General features: G+C 39.3%; 1 protein-coding gene across 1 annotated transcript in view; it reads left to right on the forward strand.

Annotated features, from left to right (window-relative positions):
• The first annotated feature begins 21,490 nt into the window (after positions 1-21,490).
• Positions 21,491-24,380, forward strand: part of LOC127413923 (ribosomal protein S6 kinase alpha-2) — a 58,257-nt gene continuing 55,367 nt past the window's right edge. Inside the window, exon 1 of the mRNA XM_051651495.1 lies at positions 21,491-21,608. Within this exon, the coding sequence (XP_051507455.1) occupies positions 21,510-21,608 (99 nt within the window). The 5' untranslated portion in view covers positions 21,491-21,509. The remainder of the gene's footprint in view (positions 21,609-24,380) is intronic.

Here is a 24,380-nt window from a genome sequence, read left to right on the forward strand (position 1 = left end):
TCATCTTTGCAGAATTGTTGTAATTCAGCCACATTGGAGGGTTTTTGAGCATGAACTGCCTTTTTAAGGTCATGCCACAGCATCTCAATAGGATTCAGGTCAGGACTTTTGACTAGGCCACTCCTAAGTCTTCATTTTGTTTTTCTTCAGCCATTCAGAGGTGGACTTGCTGATGTGTTTTAGATCAATGTCCTGCTGCAGAACACAAGTTCGCTTCAGCTTGAGGTCACGAACAGATGCCCGGACATTCTCCTTCAGGATTTTTTGGTAGACAGCAGAATTCATGGTTCCATTTATCACAGCAAGTCTTCCAGGTCCTGAAGCAGCAAAACAGCCCCAGACCATCACACTACCACCAACATATTTTACTGTTGGTATGATGTTCTTTTTCTGAAATGCGGTGTTACTTTTACGCCAGATGTAATGGGACACGCACCTTCCAAAATGTTCCATTTTTGTCTCGTCAGTCCACAGAGTATTTTCCCAAAAGTCTTGGGGATCATCAAGATGTTTTCTGGCAAAAATGAGACGAGCCTTAATGTTCTTTTTGCTCAGCAGTGGTTTTTGTCTTGGAACTCTGCCATGCAGGCCATTTTTGCCCAGTCTCTTTCTTATGGTGGAGTCATGAACACTGACCTTAACTGAGGCAAGTGAGGCCTGCAGTTCTTTGGATGTTGTTGTGGGGTCATTTGTGACCTCTTGGATGAGTCATCGCTGCGCTCTTGGGGTAATTTTGGTCGGCCAGCCACTCCTGGGAAGGTTCACCACTGTTCCATGTTTTCGCCATTTGTGGATAATGGCTCTCACTGTGGTTCTCTGGAGTCCCAAAGCTTTAGAAATGGCTTAATAACCTTTTCCAGACTGATAGATCTCAATTACTTTCTTTCTCATTTGTTCCTGAATTTCTTTGGCTCTCGGCATGATGTCTAGCTTTTGAAGATCTACTTCACTTTGTCAGGCAGGTCCTATTTAAGTGATTTCTTGATTGAGAACAGGTGTGGCAGTAATCAGGCCTGGGTGTGGCTAGAGAAATTGAACTCAGGTGTGATAAACCACAGTTAAGTTATGTTTTAACAGGTGGGGCAAACACTTTTTCACACAGGGCCATGTAGGTTTGGATTTTGTTTTCCCTTAATAATAACAACCTTCATTTAAAAACTGCATTTTGTGTTTACTTGTGTTATCTTTGACTAATATTTAAACTTGTTTGATGATCTGAAACATTTAAGTGTGACAAACATGCAAAAAAATAAGAAATCAGGAAGGGGGCAAACACTTTTTCACACCACTGTACACCAAGTTAACTGTGCCTTTAAGCAGCTTGGAAAATTCCAGAAAATGATGTCAAGCCTTTAGGCAATTAGCCAATTAGCTTCTGATAGAATAATTGGAGTCAATTGGAGGTGTACCTGTGGATGTATTTTAAGGCCTACCTTCAAACTCAGTGCCTCTTTGCTTGACATTATGGGAAAATCAAAAGAAATCAGCCAAGAACTCAGAAAAAAAAATTGTTGACCTTCACAAGTCTGGTTCATTCTTGAGAGCAATTTCCAAATGCCTGAATGTACCACGTTCATCTGTACAAACAATAGGACACAAGTATAAACACCACGGGACCATGCAGCCATCATACCACTCAGGAAGGAGATGCATTCTGTCTCCTAGATGCGAACGTAGTTTGGTACAAAGAGTGCAAATCAATCCCAGAACAACAGCAAAGGACCTTGTGAAGATGCTGGAGGAAACAGGTAGACAAATATCTATATCCACTGTAAAACTAGTCATATATCGACATAACCTGAAAGGCTGCTCAGCAAGGAAGAAGCCACTGCTCCAAAACCACCATAAAAAAGCCAGACTACAGTTTGCAAGTGCACATGGGGACAACGATCTTACTTTTTGGAGAAATGTCCTCTGGTCTGATGAAACAAATATTGAACTGTTTGTCCATAATGACCATCATTATGTTTGGAAGAAAAAGGGTGAGGCTTGCAAGCCGAAGAACACCATCCCGACCGTGAAGCATGGGGGTGGCAGCATCATGTTGTGGGCATGCTTTGCTGCAGGAGGGACTGATGCACTTCGCAAAATATATGGCATCATGAGTAAGGAAAATGATGTTCAGCCAAGACATCAGCCAGGAAGTTAAAGCTTGGTCGCAAATGGGTCTTCCAAATGGACAATGACCCCAAGCATACCACCAAAGTTGTGGCAAAATGGCTTAAGGACAACAAAGTCAAGGTATTGGAGTGGCCATCACAAAGCCCTGACCTCAATCTGAAAATTTGTGGGCAGAACTGAAAAAGCATGTGCGAGCAAGGAGGCCTACAAACCTGACTCAGTTACACCAGTTCTGTCTGGAGGAATGGGCCAAAATTCCAGCAACTTATTGTGAGAAGTTTTTGTGGAAGGCTACCTCAAAGGTTTGACCAAAGTTAAACAATTTGAAGGCAATGTTACCAAATACTAACAAAGTGTATGTAAACTTCTGACCCACTGATAATGTGATGAAAGAAATAAAAGCTGAAATAGATCATTCTCTATAAAAAAAAATAAATAAAAAAAAGCAAAAATCTGGGTTACAGTGAGGCACTTACAATGGAGTTGAATGGGAGCCAATCTGTGAATATTAAAATAATCACTGTTTCAAAAGTATAGCCACAAGACATGAACAATCTGTGTGTTAACATGATTTAGTCTGAGAAAATCGCTTACCTTTTCTGTGTAAAGTTATGGGCAATTTTACAACTTGGTTGCCATGATGATGTAATATCAACAAACCCTAAAATGACTGTAAAATGTATGATTTAAACAGCTTTACAGCTAAAGTAATGCATGAGTTTTAACAGAAAAATTAATTTGTGCTTTTATAAAATTATAAGCTACACATTTTTGCCTTTAAACCCTCCAGAAATTGGCCCCATTCACTTCCATTGTAAGTGCCTCACTGTAACCTCAATTTTTGCTTTTTTTAAAGAAGGGTTGAAATATAATAATAATAATAATAATAATAATAATAATAAATATATATATATATATAATTTTTTTGTTGTTGTTGTGTTTGGTAATCAACATTATGCCACAAATGCTTTCAATTGAGCTTAACCTGTACTGAACCCATAATATTCCTTTAAAGCTGATGTGTCCTTTTTCCGATGTTAAAATATTTTCTTCAACCTCAGTTTAATATGCAGCGAAAACTATAAGTAAGCCATTTGTGGGTTGATTTCAGTTTGTTTGACCAGCCCAACACAGCAACATTGGTTCAACCAATGGTGTGAGTTTGGGGCGGGACTACCTGTTAGGCCAACCAATGACAGATGGGTGAGTGTTCGGGAAAGCTGTTTGAAAACAGAACATTTTATTCCTATTTGGTGACACTGTGAGACATAAGACACTTCTGATCACTCTATACATCCTCAATTATGTTTTATAAAAACTACATGAAAGGACAATGTTGTTTTCAGGAAAGGAATGACAGACAGGAAATGCTTATCTGCCGTCCTGTCTGCTGTTTTCTTTCATGAAATTCTGCCTCAATAATATGTTTCTGCTCACTTTTTCTGCTCACTGCAGTTATTGAGGTGAATCAGTGCTTTTTTCCAGAAGTTTAATGTGCTAACTTTGCAAAAAATAATGCACACTCCGCTTGATTTAAACACACTGCTGCATTATTTTATAAGCAAATGTATTTCTTACCTTAGCTTGTGGTGTAACCACAGAGCTGAGGATCATTTACACACCATCTGTATCTTTACACCTCAGGGCCATTACTATATGACAGTGTGCTTTTACTCTGACAGGCACATCACCATCGGAGTTACACACAATTACATACATTAAAGGTTGTGATCATGTTGCAGAAACACACTCCTGTGAGGTTCACCGTAAGCAGGGGACGTCTGTAATTCTCCCGAAGAGTAACTTTGATTTTCAATGCTTATTTAAAAGAATATTTCACCCCAAAATGACAATTCTGACATAATTTACTTACCTTCATGTTGTTTCAAGCTTTATTTGTATCTGAGAGATGGGAATTTGAGACAATGAAAATACTCTTCATGTTCTGCTACAGTTGTGCTTTGCTTGACAGTGCACTGACATTGGAGAAAACTGAGTTAACTTAAAAAGATTATATGAATATACTGTATATTGATTTTAATTACATTAAGTAGAAAGAACATGATACAATGCAGTTATAACTAAAATGTGAATATTTTCAACTCATATATCTCAAATGCATACAAATCAATTTTTTGTACAAAACTTTTTTTTTGTCAGTGTAGCCTCATCTTCTTTCAAGCATTCCAACTGTTATTTTGCCTTGTAAATTAATTTAACACTATAAAATGAATAAGAACAAGTTTTCAAGTTACCCAGATCAGCATTCTTTTGCTCAGAAGTTGATCACTTGCTGCTCACGGGACTTAAAGGAATTATCATTATTCAGGAATGAGGAATTATCCAGTCTCGGATGTTTCCTCTAAAAGTACTAAAGCAATAAAAGGACAACAATGAGACAATTGTTCATATACAGTAAAATTATAGAGCTATAAAATTAATAATTTGTGTACTTTAAGCATACAATCGAACTGTCAACTATAAGGCTGCAGGTACCACTGCACATCTGAAGATATCCCTGCTCAGCCTTTCTATCAAAGTAAGATTAGCCCATGAGGCTGGTCAGTCCATTCTATTTATAGACCTCAGTGCCATAGCCAGCTCTGATGACTCACCGCATCATTCATCAATTAAAATAAAAACTAAGGAAACCACTTTCAATCAGTATCACGTCATGTTTACACTTCTAAATCATGGTTCTGAAATCTGAATTTTGAGTCATCAGGTCTAGTGAAACAACTCTGATATGCTGAATACTATAATACTGCTTGTGCTGAACAAAGAATTGTGTGCTATCTACCTGTTTCAGTGATATTACATACAGATCTGTACTAGTTTGTGAAGTTCATCAAGAATATTTATCATTTGTTATCCAAGAAATCCAAAATTTTAATTACTGCTTAAGTTATTACTAGATTCCAACTATTCTATTTATTCTGCATATCACAGCTGAACTGTTCACTTGGCACACCATTATACTGTACACCCCATTGCGCACTTTATTGTATTACATTGGATTGGATTTTATCGTGTTGTATTGTGTGCATTATATGTTGTATTTTGAATACTGTATGTATATGACTGATTGATGTTACATGTTAACTGATTTTTGGAACAGTGCACTAAGCCAAATTCCTTGTATGTGTAACTTACTCAGCCATTAAAACTACATTTTGCTTCTTACTCTGAAATCGATTTAAAGGAATATTCTGGGTTCAATACTAGGACTGGATAAAATGATAGATTTTCAGATTCATCTTCATTTGAATGATCTCGATATCGATTCTTAAATCCCAAGCTTGACTGTATGCAGCAACCCTCTTCAGTATGTTTAAATCACTCATATAGAGAGTCACGTCACGCTATGCGAGGTTCGGACGTGTGAACGGTGAGCTCTGCGCACTTTGCTAGTTTTTATATTTTTTGTGTCATAAACCGGTGAGATTTGATACACCCTGATCCATAACTGTTCCAGAAAGACAATATGTCAAAGAATTCAAAATCCTCGGGCTCTGGAGACATTAAAAGGCACTTACGTGCTCAAGCTGATGCCCCTCTGGAGGCCTCGAGCCAGGGTGTCGATTAGGCCGGAGAGGTGAAAGAGATACTGCAAAAATTGTTCAACATATTGGCAATGCTGACGAAGGTCGTTGCTGACTTGGAGGAGCTTGCTGTAATACAGGTGCATCTCAATAAATTAGAATGTTGTGGAAAAGTTCATTTACTTCAGTAATTCAACTCAAATTGTGAAACTCGTGTATTAAATAAATTCAATGCACACAGACAGAAGTAGTTTAAGTCTTTGGTTCTTTTAATTGTGATGATTTTGGCTCACATTTAACAAAAACCCACCAATTCACTATCTCAAAAAATTAGAATATGGTGACATGCCAATCAGCTAATCAACTCAAAACACCTGCAAAGGTTTCCTGAGCCTTCAAAATGGTCTCTCAGTTTGGTTCACTAGGCTACACAATCATGGGGAAGACTGCTGATCTGACAGTTGTCCAGAAGACAATCATTGACACCCTTCACAAGGAGGGTAAGCCACAAACTTTCATCGCCAAAGAAGCTGGCGGTTCACAGAGTGTTGTTAACAGAAAGTTGAGTGGAAGGAAAAAGTGTGGAAGAAAAAGATGCACAACCAACCGAGAGAACCGCAGCCTTATGAGGATTGTCAAGAAAAATCGATTCAAGAATTTGGGTGAACTTCACAAGGAATAGACTGAGGCTGGGATCAAGGCATCAAGAGCCACCACACACCGACGTGTCGAGGAATTTGGCTACAGTTGTCGTATTCCTCTTGTTAAGCCACTCCTGAACCACAGACAACGTCAGAGGCGTCTTACCTGGGCTAAGGAGAAGAAGAACTGTGGTCCAAAGTCCTCTTTTCAGATGAGAGCAAGTTTTGTATTTCATTTGGAAACCAAGGTCCTAGAGTCTGGAGGAAGGGTGGAGAAGCTCATAGCCCAAGTTGCTTGAAGTCCAGTGTTAAGTTTCCACAGTCTGTGATGATTTGGGGTGCAATGTCATCTGCTGGTGTTGGTCCATTGTGTTTTTTGAAAACCAAAGTCACTGCACCCGTTTACCAAGAACTTTTGGAGCACTTCATGCTTCCTTCTGCTGACCAGCTTTTTAAAGATGCTGATTTCATTTTCCAGCAGGATTTGGCACCTGCCCACACTGCCAAAAGCACCAAAAGTTGGTTAAATGACCATGGTGTTGGTGTGCTTGACTGGCCAGCAATCTCACCAGACCTGAACCCCATAGAGAATCTATGGGGTATTGTCAAGAGGAAAATGAGAAACAAGAGACCAAAAAATGCAGATGAGCTGAAGGCCACTGTCAAAGAAACCTGGGCTTCCATACCACCTCAGCAGTGCCACAAACTGATCACCTCCATGCCACGCCGAATTGAGGCAGTAATTAAAGCAAAAGGAGCCCCTACTAAGTATTGAGTACATATACAGTAAATGAACATACTTTCCAGAAGGCCAACAATTCACTAAAAATGTTTTTTTTATTGGTCTTATGATGTATTCTAATTTTTTGAGATAGTGAATTGGTGGGTTTTTGTTAAATGTGAGCCAAAATCATCACAATTAAAAGAACCAAAGACTTAAACTACCTCAGTCTGTGTGTATTGAATTTATTTAATACACGAGTTTCACAATTTGAGTTGAATTACTGAAATAAATGAATTTTTCCATGACATTCTAATTTATTGAGATGCACCTGTATGTCGATCGATCACTGTCAAGGAGACAAAATTCACTGAGATGGTTACAAGGGTGGCGGATGTTGAGAAACGGACCAATGATATGGAGTCATTGGAGAGAGAATTAGCTGCTAATCCGCTAGCGACCAAGGCGGACGTGGAGCGCGTCTGGGAAAAGTTGGAGGATATGGAAAATCATAAACGGTGGAATAACGTCCAAATTGTTGGAATTCCTGAAGGTGCAGAGGGTCAGAATATGGTGGAATTCCTGGATGTTCTCTTTCCGAATATGCTTGACATAACAGGCCATAAGCTGGAAATCGAGCGAGCTCACAGGGTCCTGGCTCGGAGATCTGCTGAGGGATACAGGCCCTGATTAATTCTGGCCAAATTCCTGAGATCATTCGATAAAGATCTTGTGTTACGCGAGGCGAGGAGTAAAGGAAGTCTTTCTTGGAAGAACCACAGTATTTTCTTGTTCCCAGACTTTGCGAATTTGATAAGAGAGAAACGTGAGGAAGGAATGCAAGAAACACATACATCAACGGATGGTTGCTTTTGCATTGATGTTCCCGGCCAAATTGAGAATAGATACTGAAAATAAAGTATTTACATGTCCCCAGCAAGTTATTTTATGGTTCTCATGTTGCAGCCAAGTAAGCCTTACTCACTGAACATCCACTTGATCATCCGAGGAAGCTGAACGACTTTTTTGTTTCTTTTTGTGTTTGTTTTGTGTAGCAGCACTCCTTCGGGATAGTGTTGTGGATGAATCTGCATGTTCTTTGTGCTTACACCTCCTGTTGGTTGGAGTTTGTTTTGTGGAGTATTTCTTGCAGGACATTGGAGTGATTGGGTCATTTGTTGCACTCATGTAGCAGTTGAATGGGCCGGCTCACTGAACATTCGTTTGACTGTCCGAGGAAACTGAACGGCCTTATATATATATATATATATATATATATATATATATATATATATATATATATATATATATATATATATTTATATATATATATATATATATATACAGTATATATATATATATATATATATATATATATATATATATATATATATATATATATATATATATATATATATATTTTTTTTTTTTTTTTAGGCTGGAGTTTGTTTTGTGGAGGAACACACCTTCGGGACAGTTTGGATGAATCTATACATTCTTTGTGTTTATCCCGCCTATTGGCTGGAGTTTGTTTTATAGATTATCTTGTAGGCATACATGGACTGTTTGAGTTTAGAGGGGTTAATGCGCATGTTTTTCTTTTTTCTGTTTGTTTGGTTGGGGGTTTGATTGTTGCATTCATGTGGAATATGGTCTTTATCATTGTATTTTTGACACACAATCTGTTTTTTCCAATATGTCAAAATGTCAAATGTTAGTATGAGTGGATTGTCTCTCTCCACATGGAATGTGAATGGGTTGGGGCACCCCATACAAAGAAGGAAGGTTATTTCTTTTATTAAACATAAGAAGTATGATATAGTGTTTCTTCAAGAAACGCATCTTTCCCCGCAGGAAGCTTAAAAATTTGGGAAGATATGGGGTGGACATGTTTTCTTTAGTGCTGGCTTAAGTAAGAGCAGGGGAGTCATTACACTGATAAGTAAGCATCTACAATTCAAATGTCTCAAACAGATTAAAGATAAATTAAGAAGAGTCATTATTGTTTTAGCAGAAATTCAGGGGCAAAGGTTGATTTTTACTAATATTTACGCACTAAACGCTAATGATCAGGGCTTTTTTATAGATCTTGAAGAGATGTTGCAAGCCGCTGGCACCCCTCATTATATAATATTGGGAGGAGACTTTAATCTATTGATGGACTCAGTCCTTGATCATAGTGAAGCAAAAGTGTGCAAGCCCCCTAGAGCAACATTGACACTTCACAGGATGTGTAAAAATCTTGGTCTTACAGATATTTGGAGACTTTTGAACCCATACGGTAGGGACTATAAATTTTTTCATCAGTCCATAAGATTTATTCTAAAATAGATTTTTTTTAAGTCCCTCATTTCATCTGTTGTTGATTGCTCAATTGGAAACATCTTAGTCTCAGATCATGCCCTGGTGAGTTTAGAGGTGATGCCACACATGGAGAAAAAGAAATCATATAGTTGGCGCTTTAATGTTTCCCTTTTGCAAAATCCTGAATTCCAACAAATGTTAAAGGCTGAAATCAGTGTTTATATCTTCCGGTGATATAAACGCTGGCACACGTTGGCTGCCGCTTCTCCATTCGTTTCTTTTTTAAATTGTTCTATCTTCCTTGTTTTAATTTTATTTATTATTTAATTGATTTTATTAGTTGTTTTTACACTTCTTTTAATGATTCTGGTCTGAACACGAGGAGTCTTTCAGTACGTATGGTTCAACGCCGTGTGATCGGTGATCCTGCATCTCTAAACTTCATCCTTTCATGCATGAGGAAATCAACAAACACAAAGAGGAGAGAGACCTATCCAATCCCCGGGATTACATTGACTGCTACCTGGATAAAACTGAGAAGTCTTTCAGTACGTGTGGTTCACCGCCATGTGATCGGTGATCCTGCTGTGTGACTGGGACTAGATGCCGTGCCCTGTGTGATATAGGCTACTTGTGCTGCTATGTGATAACAACGTGTCTGGATTTTACTCCATGTAACTCATTTTGGATATTACCTTTCCTACCATGCGGATTTTCTTGCTATCCATTGTCATTGTCATTTTAACTTTGGCTGGGCATCGCGGAGAGCGGGTCCTTCAACATTTGGATTTTATCATGATAAGGTACACTTTTTTTGAACTTCTATCATTGGGACATCATCTACCCCCTGACATTTGTGTTCAAAGAACCTAACTGTTGTTTTGGCTTTTACGTCAGCCGAAATATTTACACAGAGGATCGCAGCGCAACTTTCAAACTACTGGGATTGGCATAAAAGTTTTATGTTCTCACTCTATGGACTCAGAAACACACAATCGTTCTTTACGTGGCGTTTGCCTTCTGAACTTACGTTATCCACAAGTGATTCTAAGATAATGCAACCCGAATCTGCGAGATTTGCACATCTAAATGTTTGCTCACTGAACAGTAAGACTGCTTTACTCTATGATATTATATTGAACAATACACTCGATTTTTTCTGTACCTGTGAAACTTGGCATCAGCCGAATTACTTCATAAATCTAAATATGAGTATTCCACTGCGTTATACATACATTGATAGGCCACGTTTAAGTGGTAAAGGTGGCGGTCTTGCCGTTATCTACTGAGCTGTTATATCGATCACTAAAATTTCCATTCCCTGTGTATCATCATTTGAGTGTGTAGCTTTCAAAATGAATGGTACCTCCCCTGTTCTTGTTTTATTCATCTATCGTCTTCCAAAACCTAATCCTCTATTTTTTGCTGAAATCACAGAACTACTTACATTTGTTAGTTCTGTTTGTCCATCAGTGATTCTCACTGGAGATATTAATATTCATGTGGATAATTCTAATAGTAACCAAACAGTTGATCTTATGGAAACATTAGATTGTTTTAATTTGATCCAACATGTACATTTTCCAACTCATAACAAAGGCCATACACTTGACTTGGTGTGTTCTGTTGGGGTGGATATTGACCAGCTAGACAGCAGTGATGAATGTATTAGTGATCATAAGCTTCTCACTTTTAAGCTACTTGTTCCTTCTTCAAGATGTGCTCAAAAAAGGGTCATTAGTTTTAGAAATGTCAAGAATATTAATTTTGATAGTTTTTCATGCTGGATCTCAGAGCACCCAACAGTTGGAACTGTTGATCACTGTTTTATCATCTGCTTTGGACATGTTCGCCCCTAGGAGAGAACGTATTGTTTCATTTATTAATTCATGCTCATGGTACACTACTGAGCTCAGAGCGCTTAAGGTTAAAAGTAGTACAAGAAATCAGGCTTGACTGTCCATAAGCTTATCTATGATGAACATTTGAGTCAATACACTGAAGCACTTAAAGCGGCAAGAATAAAGCACTATATGGCCATTAATAGGTGATGGTGCTGCAAACCCCAACATGATTTTTAAAACAATTAACAAAATTCTAACACCTATTAAGCCACCGATTTGTTCCTCTATACATGAGTGTAACAAGTTTGTCAATTTCTTCAAGGAAAAAATTGAGAACATTCATAAGTCTATTAGTTCGAAACCCTGTTCTGCAATTCCTGTGACTTATCCACCTAGATCCTCTGAAATTACATTCTTTATTTTTGAAACAGTTACTATTGATTGTATTCTGAAATTAGTGATAGCAATGAATACAAATACATGTACTCTTGACCCTATCCCAACAGTTGTTCTTAAGGAATGTCTGCCATCAATAAGTCCCCTCATTTTGAACATTGTGAACACCTCGCTTACTACTGGTATTGTTCCAGAAGCTCTTAAGGTTGCAGCTATTACACCAGTCCTTAAAAAGCCTGGATGTGATAAGTCTGATATATCAAATTACAGGCCTATCTCAAATCTTCCCTTTCTTGCTTAGGTTTTGGAACGTGTCATTGCGACACAACTATACTCACACTTGTCACTCAACAAGCTTTTTGAGCCTTTCCAATCTGGGTTTAGAAAGGGACACAATACAGAGACTGCCTTGGTTCGAGTCATGAATGACCTGCTTGTATCAGCTGACTCTGGAGCCTCTACCATCTTGGTGTTGTTAGATCTGAGTGCAGCATTTGGCACGGTGTGCTACTCCATTCTACTTCATAGACTTGAGAGTTGGCTTGGTATCTCTGGTACTGTGCTTATATGGTTTAAATCTTACCTTACTGATCGTTCCCAGTTTGTTGTTTTGGGAAACAACAAATCTGACATTGGACAAGTCTGTCATGGTGTTCCTCAGGGATCTGTCTTTGGTCCTATATTGTTTAGCATTTATATGCTTCCTCTGGTGCAAATTATTAGGAATTATGGCTTAGGGTACCACTTTTATGCTGATGATACTCAGATTTATATCAGCTCAAGGTCTGATATTAATGTTACCTCTACAATTTTTTCTGAGTGTGTGCAGGAAATAAAAATGTGGATGCACCATAATTTTTTACAACTGAATTGTTCAAAGACAGAGGTTCTTCTCATTGGCACACCAGCAGCTATTCACAAAGGTAGCAATTTCAATTTGATTATGGATGATAGTATCGTAGTTCCATCTACTCATGCTCGTAATCTTGGTGTAAATTTTGATGCTCATTTGACATTAGATTCTCACATTAAGAGTATCACAAAATCTGCATTCCATCACCTTAGAAGCATTGCTAGAATTAGGCCTTTCCTTACATTGCCTGATGCTGAAAGGCTTATTCACGCATTTGTTACTTCCAGGATTGATTTTTGTAATGCACTATTTGTTGGTCTACCTGCTAAATCTATCAATTGGTTACAGTATATTCAGAATTCAGCAGCACGTGTTCTCACTTCTACTCCATCATATCAGCACATCACAGGCATGCTTTATAGTTTGCATTGGCTTCCTGTTCAGTAGCTCTTTTGATAACATTAGGCATTTCATCAACATCATGTGGTCAGTGGCGAATGATCAGACTCCGGTTGCTGCCATCTCACTTGACGCCGAAAAGGCGTTTGATACGGTAGAATGGGATTATCTTTTTAAGATTTTGGAAATGTACAGGTTTTGGAATATGTTTATTGGATGAATTAAGTTACTTTATAGACACCCGGTAGCAGCGGTACAAGCAAATGGATAAATTTGAGATTACTTTACTCTGGACAGGGGCACCCGGCAGGGTTGTCCTCTTTCCCCATTATTGTTCTGTCTTGCCCTGGAACCATTAGCAGCCACGATAAGAAAGGAGGATGATTTTCCAGGGGTGATGGCGGGAGGTGTGGTGTATAAGCTTTTGCTTTACTCAGATGATATTTTGTTATTCGTCTCCGACCCTTCTAGATCTATGCCTTGCCTCCACAGAATTGTTCATTCCTTTTCTAAGTTCTCGGGATACAGAGTTAATTGGTCTAAATCCGAAGCTTTGGCTCTGACAGCGTACTGCCCGATAACGCCTTTTCAGCCGTGCGCTTTTCAGTGGCCCAAATAGGGCATTAAGTATTTGGGTATTTTATTACCAGCAAATTTGTGTGATTTAGTTAGAGTTCATTTCGACCCTTTAATAAAAAGGTTTTCGAGCGATGTGGGCAGGTGGGCTTCATTACATTTATCTATGATTGGGAAAGTTAATGTTATTCAAATTAATTGTATTCCAAAATTCAACTACCTGCTACAGTCTCTCCCTATAGATGTCCCCTTCTCTTATTTCAAGCAATTTGATAGCATAGCGAAGTCCTTCATTTGGAATGGTAAGCGTCCCAGATTACATTTCAGTAAGTTGCATAGGCCAACTGACAAAGGGGGCTAGGCCTACCCAAGAAGTTGTTTTATTATTATACATTCGGTCTCAGACATTTGGCTCATTGGTCGCTTCCACCTGAGAGAGCCCCTCCCTGGTTCTGTATTGAACAGGAAGTCCTTGCCCCTATTTCGCCATTACAAAGCCTTTCTATCAAACTAACCGGAGAAGTTAAGTTACACCCCATTATCTCGCATTTGCACTCGGTATGGACAAAAGTGTCCAGAGTGTTTAATTTGGACATTTATTTAAATGTAGCATCGAGCATATGGCTGAGCCCAAAATTATGTATTAATAAGTACCCTTTCTGCTGGTCAGAGTGGATTGTGAAGGAGGTTACTACACTCTGTGACCTATATGAGAGCGGAGTGTTGAGATCCTTTGAAAATTTGGTAGATTCCTAGATCTCAGTTCTTTAGGTATTTACAGCTGTGCCACCTGCTCTGTAGTATTTTTGGGAGTAGCATACACTCCCCTAAAGCAGCAGATACTCTGGGAGTGGTGATTACTGCTTTTGGAAAAGGTCATGGGGCATCAGTGTATTACTCCCTGCTAATTCAAAGTCTGGGGGACGGAGCTTTAAGTTCTACCAAGAGACTGTGGGAGAAAGATTTAAACTTGGTATTGGAGGAGGGAGAGTGGGCTAGGATTCTAAAAAACATCAAGTCTGCATCTAGAGACGCAAGGGTGCACCTTATGCAATTCAAGATTTTACATCGATTCTACTGGACCCCCTCTAGATTGTATAGGCTTGGTCTTAAAGACACACCCACCTGCTGGCTTTGTGTGTGACATATTGGGCACTCAGGTTTCATTTTGCTCCCAGATTCTGTATTTTGGGCGATGGGGCGGTCATCGATGTAGAGGTCATCGATGTAGAGAATAGACACATAAAGAGTTGGGTCTTAACCAGTGTCATGATTGCCAGACAGATAGTTTAAGGGGATGGAGGTCGGCTGGAGCACCCTCATTTCAGGAGTGGTGCTCAGAGATGTGGAGGGTGGCAGCCTTTGAAGAAGGGTCATTTAGAAGCCTGGGGAAATTGGACTTGTTTGTGGGGAAATGGGGCAGATATCTGGCATTTCTGGAGGACTCTCGGGGAGGGGCATTGGAGAGAGAGGTGTAGTTGTCAATATGTGTGATTATTACTATTTGTGTGTGTGTGTGTGTGTGTGTGTGTCCATAATCATGTATGACCACTGGGATGTTGGGGGCCAGGGTGAGGTTGGGGATTGGGAGGGGGAGGGGTAATAGTGGGGGTGAATCAATAAAAATTATTAATCAGAAACAAAAATCAACCATATATGCGACCTAATAAAAATACAAACATTATATATATATATATATATATATATATATATATATATATATATATATATATATACACACACACAGTTGTGCTCAAACGTTTGCATACCCTGGCAGAAATTGTGAAATTTGGCATTGATTTTGAAAATATGACTGATCATTCAAAAAACTGTCTTTTATTTAAAGATAGTGATCATATAAAGCCATTTATTATCACATAGTTGTCTGACTCCTTTTTAAATCATAATGATAACAGAAATCACCCAAATGGCCCTGATCAAAAGTTTACATACCCTTGAATGTTTGGCCTTGTTACAGACACACAAGGTGACACACACGGTTTAAATGGCAATTAAAGGTTAATTTCCCACACCTGTGGCTTTTTAAATTGCAATTGCAAATTAGTGTCTGTGTATAAATAGTCAATGAGTTTGTTAGCTCTCAGGTGGATGCACTGAGCAGGCTAGATACTGAGCCATGGGGAGCAGAAAAGAACTGTCAAAAGACCTGCGTAACAAGGTAATGGAACTTTATAAAGATGGAAAAGGATATAAAAAGATATCTAAAGCCTTGAAAATGCCAGTCAGTACTGTTCAATCACTTATTAATAAGTGGAAAATTCAGGGATCTCTTGATACCAAACCAAGGTCAGGCAGACCAAGAAAGATTTCAGCCACAACTGCCAGAAGAATTGTTCGGGATACAAAGAAAAACCCACAGGTAACCTCAGGAGAAATACAGGCTGCTCTGGAAAAAGACGGTGTGGTTGTTTCAAGGAGTACAATACGACAATACTTGAACAAAAATTAGCTGCATGGTCGAGTTGCCAGAAAGAAGCCTTTACTGCACCAATGCCACAAAAAAGCCCTGTTACAATATGCCCGACAACACCTTGACACGCCTTACAGCTTCTGGCACACTGTAATTTGGAGTGACAAGACCAAAATAGAGCTTTATGGTCACAACAATAAGCGCTATGTTTGGAGAGAGGTCAACAAGGCCTATAGTGAAAAGAATACCATCCCCACTGTGAAGCATGGTGGTGGCTCACTGATGTTTTGGGGGTGTGTGAGCTCTAAAGGCATGGGGAATCTTGTGAAAATTGATAGCAAGATGAATGCAGCATGTTATCAGAAAATACTGGCAGACAATTTGCATTCTTCTGCACGAAAGCTGCGCATGGGACGCTCTTGGATTTTCCAGCACGACAATGACCCTAATCACAAGGCCAAGTTGACCCTCCAGTGGTTACAGCAGAAAAAGTTCAAATCAAATCAAATCACTTTTATTGTCACACAACCATATACACAAGTGCAATAGTGTGTGAAATTCTTGGGTGCAGTTCCGAGCAACATAGCAGTCGTGAAAGTGATGAGACATATACCAATTTACAATAAACATCAGATTAACACAACACAATTAAAGTCTAATATACACATATTTACCCACAGCACAATATACAAATAATAACATACACTGTTCAGTATACAATACACACAATACAATAAAGTATATATAGTATATATAGAATGTACAGTAGGTTGTATTGTACTGTATTGACATTCAGGCTGTCGATTGATAGTAAGTTGTTAAGAGAGAATATAATATAATAATAATATAATTTATGACAGTCCAGTGTGAGATATAAGAGTAAGAGTAATAAAGTGCAGTGCTGATGTATTTTGATCGTGGGAGATCAAGAGTTCAAAAGTCTGATTGCTTGGGGGCAGAAGCTATCATGAAGTCGGCCGGTGCGGGTCCTGTTGCTGCGATACCGCCTGCCTGATGGTAGCAGTGAGAACAGCCCATGGCTCGGGTGGCTGGAGACTCTGATGATCCTCCGAGCTTTTTTCACACACTGCCTGGTATATATGTCCTGGAGGGAGGGAAGCTCACCTCCGATGATGTGTCTGGCAGTTCACACCACCCTTGAAGTGCTTTGCGGTTGTGGGTGGTGCTATTGCCGTACCAGGTGGAGATGCAGCCAGTCAGGATGCTCTCTACAGTGCAGGTGTAGAACCGTGTGAGGATGTGGCGGTTCATTCCAAACTTCCTCAGCCGTCTCAGGAAGAAGAGGCGCTGATGAGCCTTCTTCACAACGGCTTTAGTGTGGATGGACCATGTGAGTTCCTCAGTGATGTGGACACCCAGGAACTTGAAGCTGCTGACTCTCTCCACTGGTGCTCCATTGATGGTGATTGGACTGTGTTCTCTGTCTTTTCTTCTGAAGTCCACCACAAGCTCCTTTGTCATACTGATGTTGAGGGAGAAGTTGTGCTCCTGACACCAGTGTGTCAGAGTGTGTACCTCCTCTCTGTAGGCTGTTCCATCATTGTCAGTGATCAGACCTACCACTGTCGTGTCATAAGCAAACTTAATGATGGCATTGGAGCTATGTGTTGCCACACAGTCATGTGTGTACAGAGAGTACAAGAGTGGGCTGAGAACACAGCCCTGCAGGGCTCCAGTGTTGAGGGTCAGTGATGAGGAGATGTTGCTGCCTATTCTAACCACCTGGCGTCTGCTTGACAGGAAGTCCAGGATCCAGCTGCACAGCGAGCTGTTTAACCCCAGAGCCCGGAGTTTCTCATCAAGCTTGGAGGGCACTATGGTGTTGAATGCTGAGCTGTAGTCTATAAACAGCATTCTCACATAATTGTTCTTTTTTCCAGGTGGGAGAGAGCAGTGTGTATTGTAGATGCAATGGCATCATCAGTGGAGCGGTTGTTGCGGAAAGCAAACTGCAATGGGTCAAGTGAGAGAGGCAGCACAGAGCAGATGTAATCTCTGAATATTCTCTCAAAGCATTTTCTGATGATGGGGGTCAGAGCAACAGGACGCCAGTCATTTAAGCAAGTGATTTTGGATTGCTTTGGAACAGGCACAATGGTGGACGTTTTGAAGCATGTGGGGACTACAGACAAAGAGAGGGAAAGATTGAAAATGTCTGTTAAAACACCAGCCAGTTGGTTCACGCACACTCTGATGACACGGCCCGGAATGCCATCTGGACCCGCGGCTTTGCGGATATTCATCCGTCGGAAGGATCGTGTTACATCAACTACAGAGACGGAGAGTGAACTAACCTCTTTAGCTTCGGCCGCGAGAGCTCTCTCCATGAGGGCGGTGTTATTTCCCTCAAAACGAGCATAAAAAGTATTTAGCTCATCCGGGAGAGAGGCAGCGGTGTTCATGGCGGAGTTTTTATTCCCTTTAAAGTCCGTGATGATATTAATTCCCTGCCACATGCTTCTAGAGTTGGTGGTGTTAAACTGTCTTTCAATCTTGTTCCTGTACTGGCGTTTTGCTGTTCTGCTGGGCATAACTGGCTTGTTTATGCTCCTCCATGTTCCCGGAATTAAAAGCGGAGGTCCGCACATTAAGTGACACGCGAACATCGCTATTAATCCATGGCTTCTGGTTCGGATAGATCCGTATTGTTTTGGTCAGAACGATGTCCTCTGTGCACTTTCTGATGAAACACGTTACGCTATCAGCGTAAAGCTCGATGTCGTCATCAGAGGCGGACCGGAACATCTCCCAGTCCGTGTGATCAAAACAGTCTTGTAGCGTAGAGTCTGATTGGTCCGACCAGCACTGGATCGTTCTGAGGTCGGGTGCTTCCTGTTTCAGTTTCTGCCTGTAAGCGGGCAGAAGCAGAATGGAGGAGTGGTCCGATTTGCCAAATGGTGGGCGGGGGAGGGATTTGTAGCCATCCCGGAAGGGAGAGTAGCAATGGTCCAAAACCCGGTCCCCTCGTGTGTTAAAACTAATGTGTTTGTGGTATTTTGGTGCGACTGATTTGAAACTGGCTTTGTTAAAGTCCCCGGTCACAATGAAAGCAGCCTCAGGGTGCACGGTTTTCTGTTTGCTTATAATCCCGTACAGTTCCTTGAGTGCCCGGTCTGTGTCGGCTTGTGGGGGAATGTACACAGCTGTGATAATGACCGTTGTGATTTCCCTCGGTAGCCAGAATGGTCGACACAGAAGCATGAGAAATTCCAGATCAGGAGAGCAGAAAGACTTGATAGAATGTACGTTCCTCTGATCACACCAGGATTTGTTGATCATAAAACATACACCACCACCTCTGCTTTTACCTGAGAGGTCTTTCGCTCTGGCGGCTCTGTTTCCCCTTTTCCTCCTGCGTTTCCGCGGCTGGGCAGCCCAGACAAAGGGCTTCGCTGCCGTGTTTGTAAACAGCGGGTCGGTATTGAGGAATTTGAAGTCCGGTTTACTGATGTGTGATTGCTGAACCAATGTCCAAAAGTATTTGTCTGTCGTAGACAATAAGGCAGACAACATCCAAGAAAAAAACATAATTGTAAACAAAACAAACAAAGCACTACCATGTTGTGTCGGAGCTCGCAATGCAGCAGCCATACTCGGTGCCATCTTGAGTCTATGGTGGAGTGGCCATCACAGTCTCCTGACCTTAATATCATCGAGCCACTCTGGGGAGATCTCAAACGTGCGGTTCATGCAAGATGACCAAAGACTTTGCATGACCTGGAGGCATTTTGCCAAGACGAATGGGCAGCTATACCTCCTGCAAGAATTTGGGGCCTCATAGACAACTATTACAAAAGACTGCACGCTGTCATTGATGCTAAAGGAGGCAATACACAGTGTTAAGAACTAAGGGTATGCAGACTTTTGAACAGGGGTCATTTCATTTTTTTCTTTGCTGCCATGCTTAATTTTATGATTGTGCCATTCTGTTATAACCTACAGCTGAATATGAATCCCATAAGAAATAAAAGAAATGTGTTTTGCCTGCTCACTCATGTTTTCTTTAAAAATGGTACATATATTACCAATTCTCCAAGGGTATGCAAACTTTTGAGCACAACTGTATATTGGTTCTGTGTGTCTCCAAAGACGAGATACACACAATCCATTTGTCATTGAATAATGTCTATTTTAATACCCTTTGTGTTCTTTACAGTCACAACGAAACATAAACATTTAATTCTGATCACACATAGCACAGATGAGGTAAAACTATTCAAGACCTCTCTCCTTAATATGTGTTCATTTTCAGACACTCTTTGCAGTAATGCCGGTTTTCTTAAAGCGACAGTACCGTTTTTAAGCATGTTCAACAAAACTGTATGTAAATACTTGTAAATAGTACAAATTATGCATGTAAACAATAAATGTAACAATGTAATACATGCAATATAATATCATATTTATTGATGGAATACATGGATTTGTTCATTGTTAAAATGCTAAAATGTGACAAATGATGAAAATACAATATAACTAGTTAAAATGATATTTTCATAATGTACCTACTTAGAAGGTCCCAGTATAATTAACTGCATTATCTGGGAGATAATATCTTTCATATGTAAGCAAAGTGGACATTATAACTGAAATACACCCAAATGAATCGATAATGAATCAAAATCAGAATCAAATCGAGAGCTTGTGAATCAGAATTGAATAGAATCAGGAAATCTGTATAATTACTCAGCCCTATTCATTACAAGTTTTGTTCAGTCGACAGCATTTGTGGCATAATGTTGATTCCCACAAAAAAAGAATTTTGACTTGTCCTTCCTTTTCTTAATAATAATAATAATAATAATAATAATAATAAATTAGTTTATAGTGAGGCACTTACAATGGGAAGATTTTCAGTGCATTATGACATAAGTTTTGTTCTTGTCTTCACACAGAGATATTGTATGGCTTTAGAGGATTAGAAATACAGCCCACTGAGTCTTATAGACTGCTTTTATGGTGTTTTGATGGTGTGTTGTTTTTATTTGTTTTTATTTTTATTTTATTTTTATTTTTACTTGACATCATCAGTCTCCATTCACATTCATTGTATGGAAAAGAGCAGCTTGAACATTAATTAAAATTTCTCCTTTTGTGTTTGTGTCTGGTCTTAACAGGTTTAACTGATCTGGACCAAGCAGGTGGTTGACAAGTGTCGATAACCTCTCTAAAACCATCAAAACAAATCCGCCTAACCAGCTTGGCCAGACTCGGAGTCCAGCTAGCCACCTCAGGCTGGTGTAATCTGGGCTTTTCAGACAGACAAGTTTGTATTGACATGAGGGTGCGTAAGTGATGACAGTATTTTCATTTGCGGGTGAACTATCACTTTAAGGAGCTCGATCATTTGGGAGGGTTTCTCAGCGCAAGTTCAACAGTGCAGAGCATGACAGAAGGTGGTGCTGAGGACAGCTCCCGTCATCTCTGCCATGCCACAACCGAACTGAGGCCGGTGTGTGAAGACGAGGAACCGGTCAGAGTCGCCAAACCTTCCCGAACCTCTGTGTTTTGTTCTGTCATGGCCTCACCCCCCTCATAACTAAGCATTATGGATTAGTGGAGGGGAGGCGACTGTAAATCCCTACTGTTGAGCGCTGATCTGGATTTAAACACTGGACAGAGATAAATTGTCATTTGAGGATAGCAGGCGAACTGGGACGATGGATACGAACATGCGGAAATTTACGGTGAGAAGATGGTTTTCCGTGTACCTGCGCAGAAAGTCGCGGTCCAAATGCTCGAGTTTATGCAAACTAGAGGTAGGTGTCACTTTATTTGTTTCTTATGCTAACCAATAAGTCGCATTTTGGCCATAAAGGTGTGTTGTGCTTGTGAATAATGGGGTAACCTCAATTTGCGGTGGTTCGGGACTGTTATGGAATTTTAGGAAGTGTGAAATCGGATCAGATCAGATGCGAAATATTTTTGCAGTCATTGCTGCTCAAATGTATTTCAGCTCTTGTTAGTCATTTAATTTGTACCAGTGTACCACAAACACTGGGTAATTCTAAACCCTTGTCAAAAATCCAAAGGAACGTGTACAGAAATCTATCATAATTTGGTACCAATCCTAAAGGATCCTCATTGAATCAAATACAGTATCTTCCAACTGCAGTTCTTATAGGATATTTATTTATTTATTTGTATTTAGATATTCTGTAATATATATCAGAACCCTTCTGCAGCTGTTACTGGAATGATATCTTGTCTTCAGGAGAGATAAATTAGCTATATATGTTTTAAGATACAGAAAGAGGTTTATTTATTTATTTATTTACTTTTTTTTTTTTTTTTTTTTATCATGTTGGGAACCTAATAATCCATTAGTAAATATGTGTCAGAAAATATCTAGATGTAATTTTGTGTGTTAGAATCCTTAAATTCCCTTGAGGGTCTTTTAGGATGGTTTTAGTTGACATTATTATAATTGTTATTAATAATATTAAACATATTCTTAATATTATCATTATTATTAATATTATAAATTAATATGATTTCAGAAGCACAGTGTCTTATTATTATTATTGTTGTTGTTTTTGTTGTTGTTGTTGTTGTCATTAGCAACATCAGCTGTAAACAGTATGTCCTCATGTTTAGTTTTCAGACAGCTTTGGACTTTGCATCAGTTAAGTCCTGTGTTGTTTTTGCTGAACTCTCAAAAGAACTCTCTGCTTGCAATGATAATCAAACTTGACATACCTGTCCCACAGTAATAATTTATGCCTCAAAAGGGTTGCATTTCTGTGCAGCACCTGCGCCCTGCTGTCCTGATGTTCAGTGGATGATGAAATGGACCCAAATTTTATTTCTGATGTCTTTAAGAACAGTGCACTTATATTAAAGTGATGTTGGTGTATGTGGGTAGTAATACCATCATAATAATATGACATGTCTGTAAACTGTATTTTATTCTAAATCAAGATTTTAGGTTATAATATACATTTGCAGGGAAAGTGTATTTTAGGTGCTGTAACTCCATCACTTGTTCAATTCCTTTCCAAAGGATTTAAAAAAAAAAAAGTTTTACCTTTTAGAAATGTACAAAAGGAAAGTACAAATATTTTATGTACCTGTATTCTCTCTATGATATAATCATTATGTATACTTTTCTTATTACCTCATATTAATAGTTACGCATCAGGGCACTGCTGAAATGGCATAAAATTTAATGTCTGCTACCCAACTAAGTTTAGGCTAGCAGGTTGTGTTACAAATCGTGTCGAGTTTATCATCATCCCTTACCAGTTTCTTCTGTAAAGGCACTTGGAATTTAAATATTTGTTCACCTATTTCTGGTGTCAGAGAGTGCAACAGTGCCCCGCCCACTTTTTCAGATGTCTTTGTTCTGGACGTTTTCTTTTTTTCTGTTTTTTTTTTTTCACTCATTTCTTCCATAGGGATTTCATAAAAAACTTTGATTTGAAGCAACAACAGAAAAGGTTTTTTAAAATTGGACAAAAAGACAAAGTTACAAGACTGTGCTTAACGTATTTAATCAGGGAGTCAAGTACAAGCCTGATAAAAACGATGGAAAAACATAAAATGATTGATTTAAAGTAGTTAATTATCCAGTAAGTATTGAAACCATGCATTTTAATTTTATTGCAAAATATTCTGATATATACAAATATACGAGTAGTTTGAAAGTGTGGGGAGACCGACACAGTGTGTCATGGGAGTGGATGGCTGCTGCAGAGCTCTTTTGGTGCACTTTGTCGAAGAGTGTTTCTCTTCAAGGTCATAGGTAGTGTAGTTCTTCACTAGTAATTCAGAGATTTAATACAATTTCTGAAAAAATGAAGCTGAAATAATGTGGACTGATGGATTTACCGGAGGCATATAACAACACACTCTCACGGCGAAATCGTCAGTATTTGTACGACTTTTCTAAAATTTGGCTTATTCGTATGATATCGTGCTACTGCACTCATTTGAATTCCTACGACTTTCACTACAGCCAATGACGTCGCTGGACATTGTTTCCATCTAATGCATGACAATTACTTGCTTCTGTCACACACAACAGTTTCCTATCATGTTTACACACTCTACTGATTAGTTAAGTTTAGATAAGGGGTTTGGGTAAGGGCATAATATTAATAAGTATGTCCTTAACGCCTCATGCGCAGAACTCACACTTACTTCCACATTAGACATCCGGGAATTTGCACATGATGAAGTCGTAAGAGTTTATGCGAACAACATCGTGCGAGACCATACGAAATAGCCAACTCGTAAATTATGTAAGAATTTTTATGAGATCGGGTTGCATATACCATTGATTAAAAACCTTGGAGCACACAGTAGGTCTGTCTTTAAAGATTTATAAGTTATTGTTGAAAAGCAATTTGCCTATGGAGAAAATAAACAGGATTTTTACTTCCATAACCAGACTGCTGCGATCTAAGTCTTGTCAGGTTGGTGGAATAATCTCTTTGAAAATTAATTTGTATGAGAAAAACTCATTGAGTCAGTTAGGTTTCTGTGCCTACAAGCAGTGTTAAACAGGTATAATGCTGCCACTGTTGTCA

Source organism: Myxocyprinus asiaticus, chromosome 23 (assembly GCF_019703515.2).
Source record: "Myxocyprinus asiaticus isolate MX2 ecotype Aquarium Trade chromosome 23, UBuf_Myxa_2, whole genome shotgun sequence".
NCBI lineage: Eukaryota > Metazoa > Chordata > Actinopteri > Cypriniformes > Catostomidae > Myxocyprinus > Myxocyprinus asiaticus.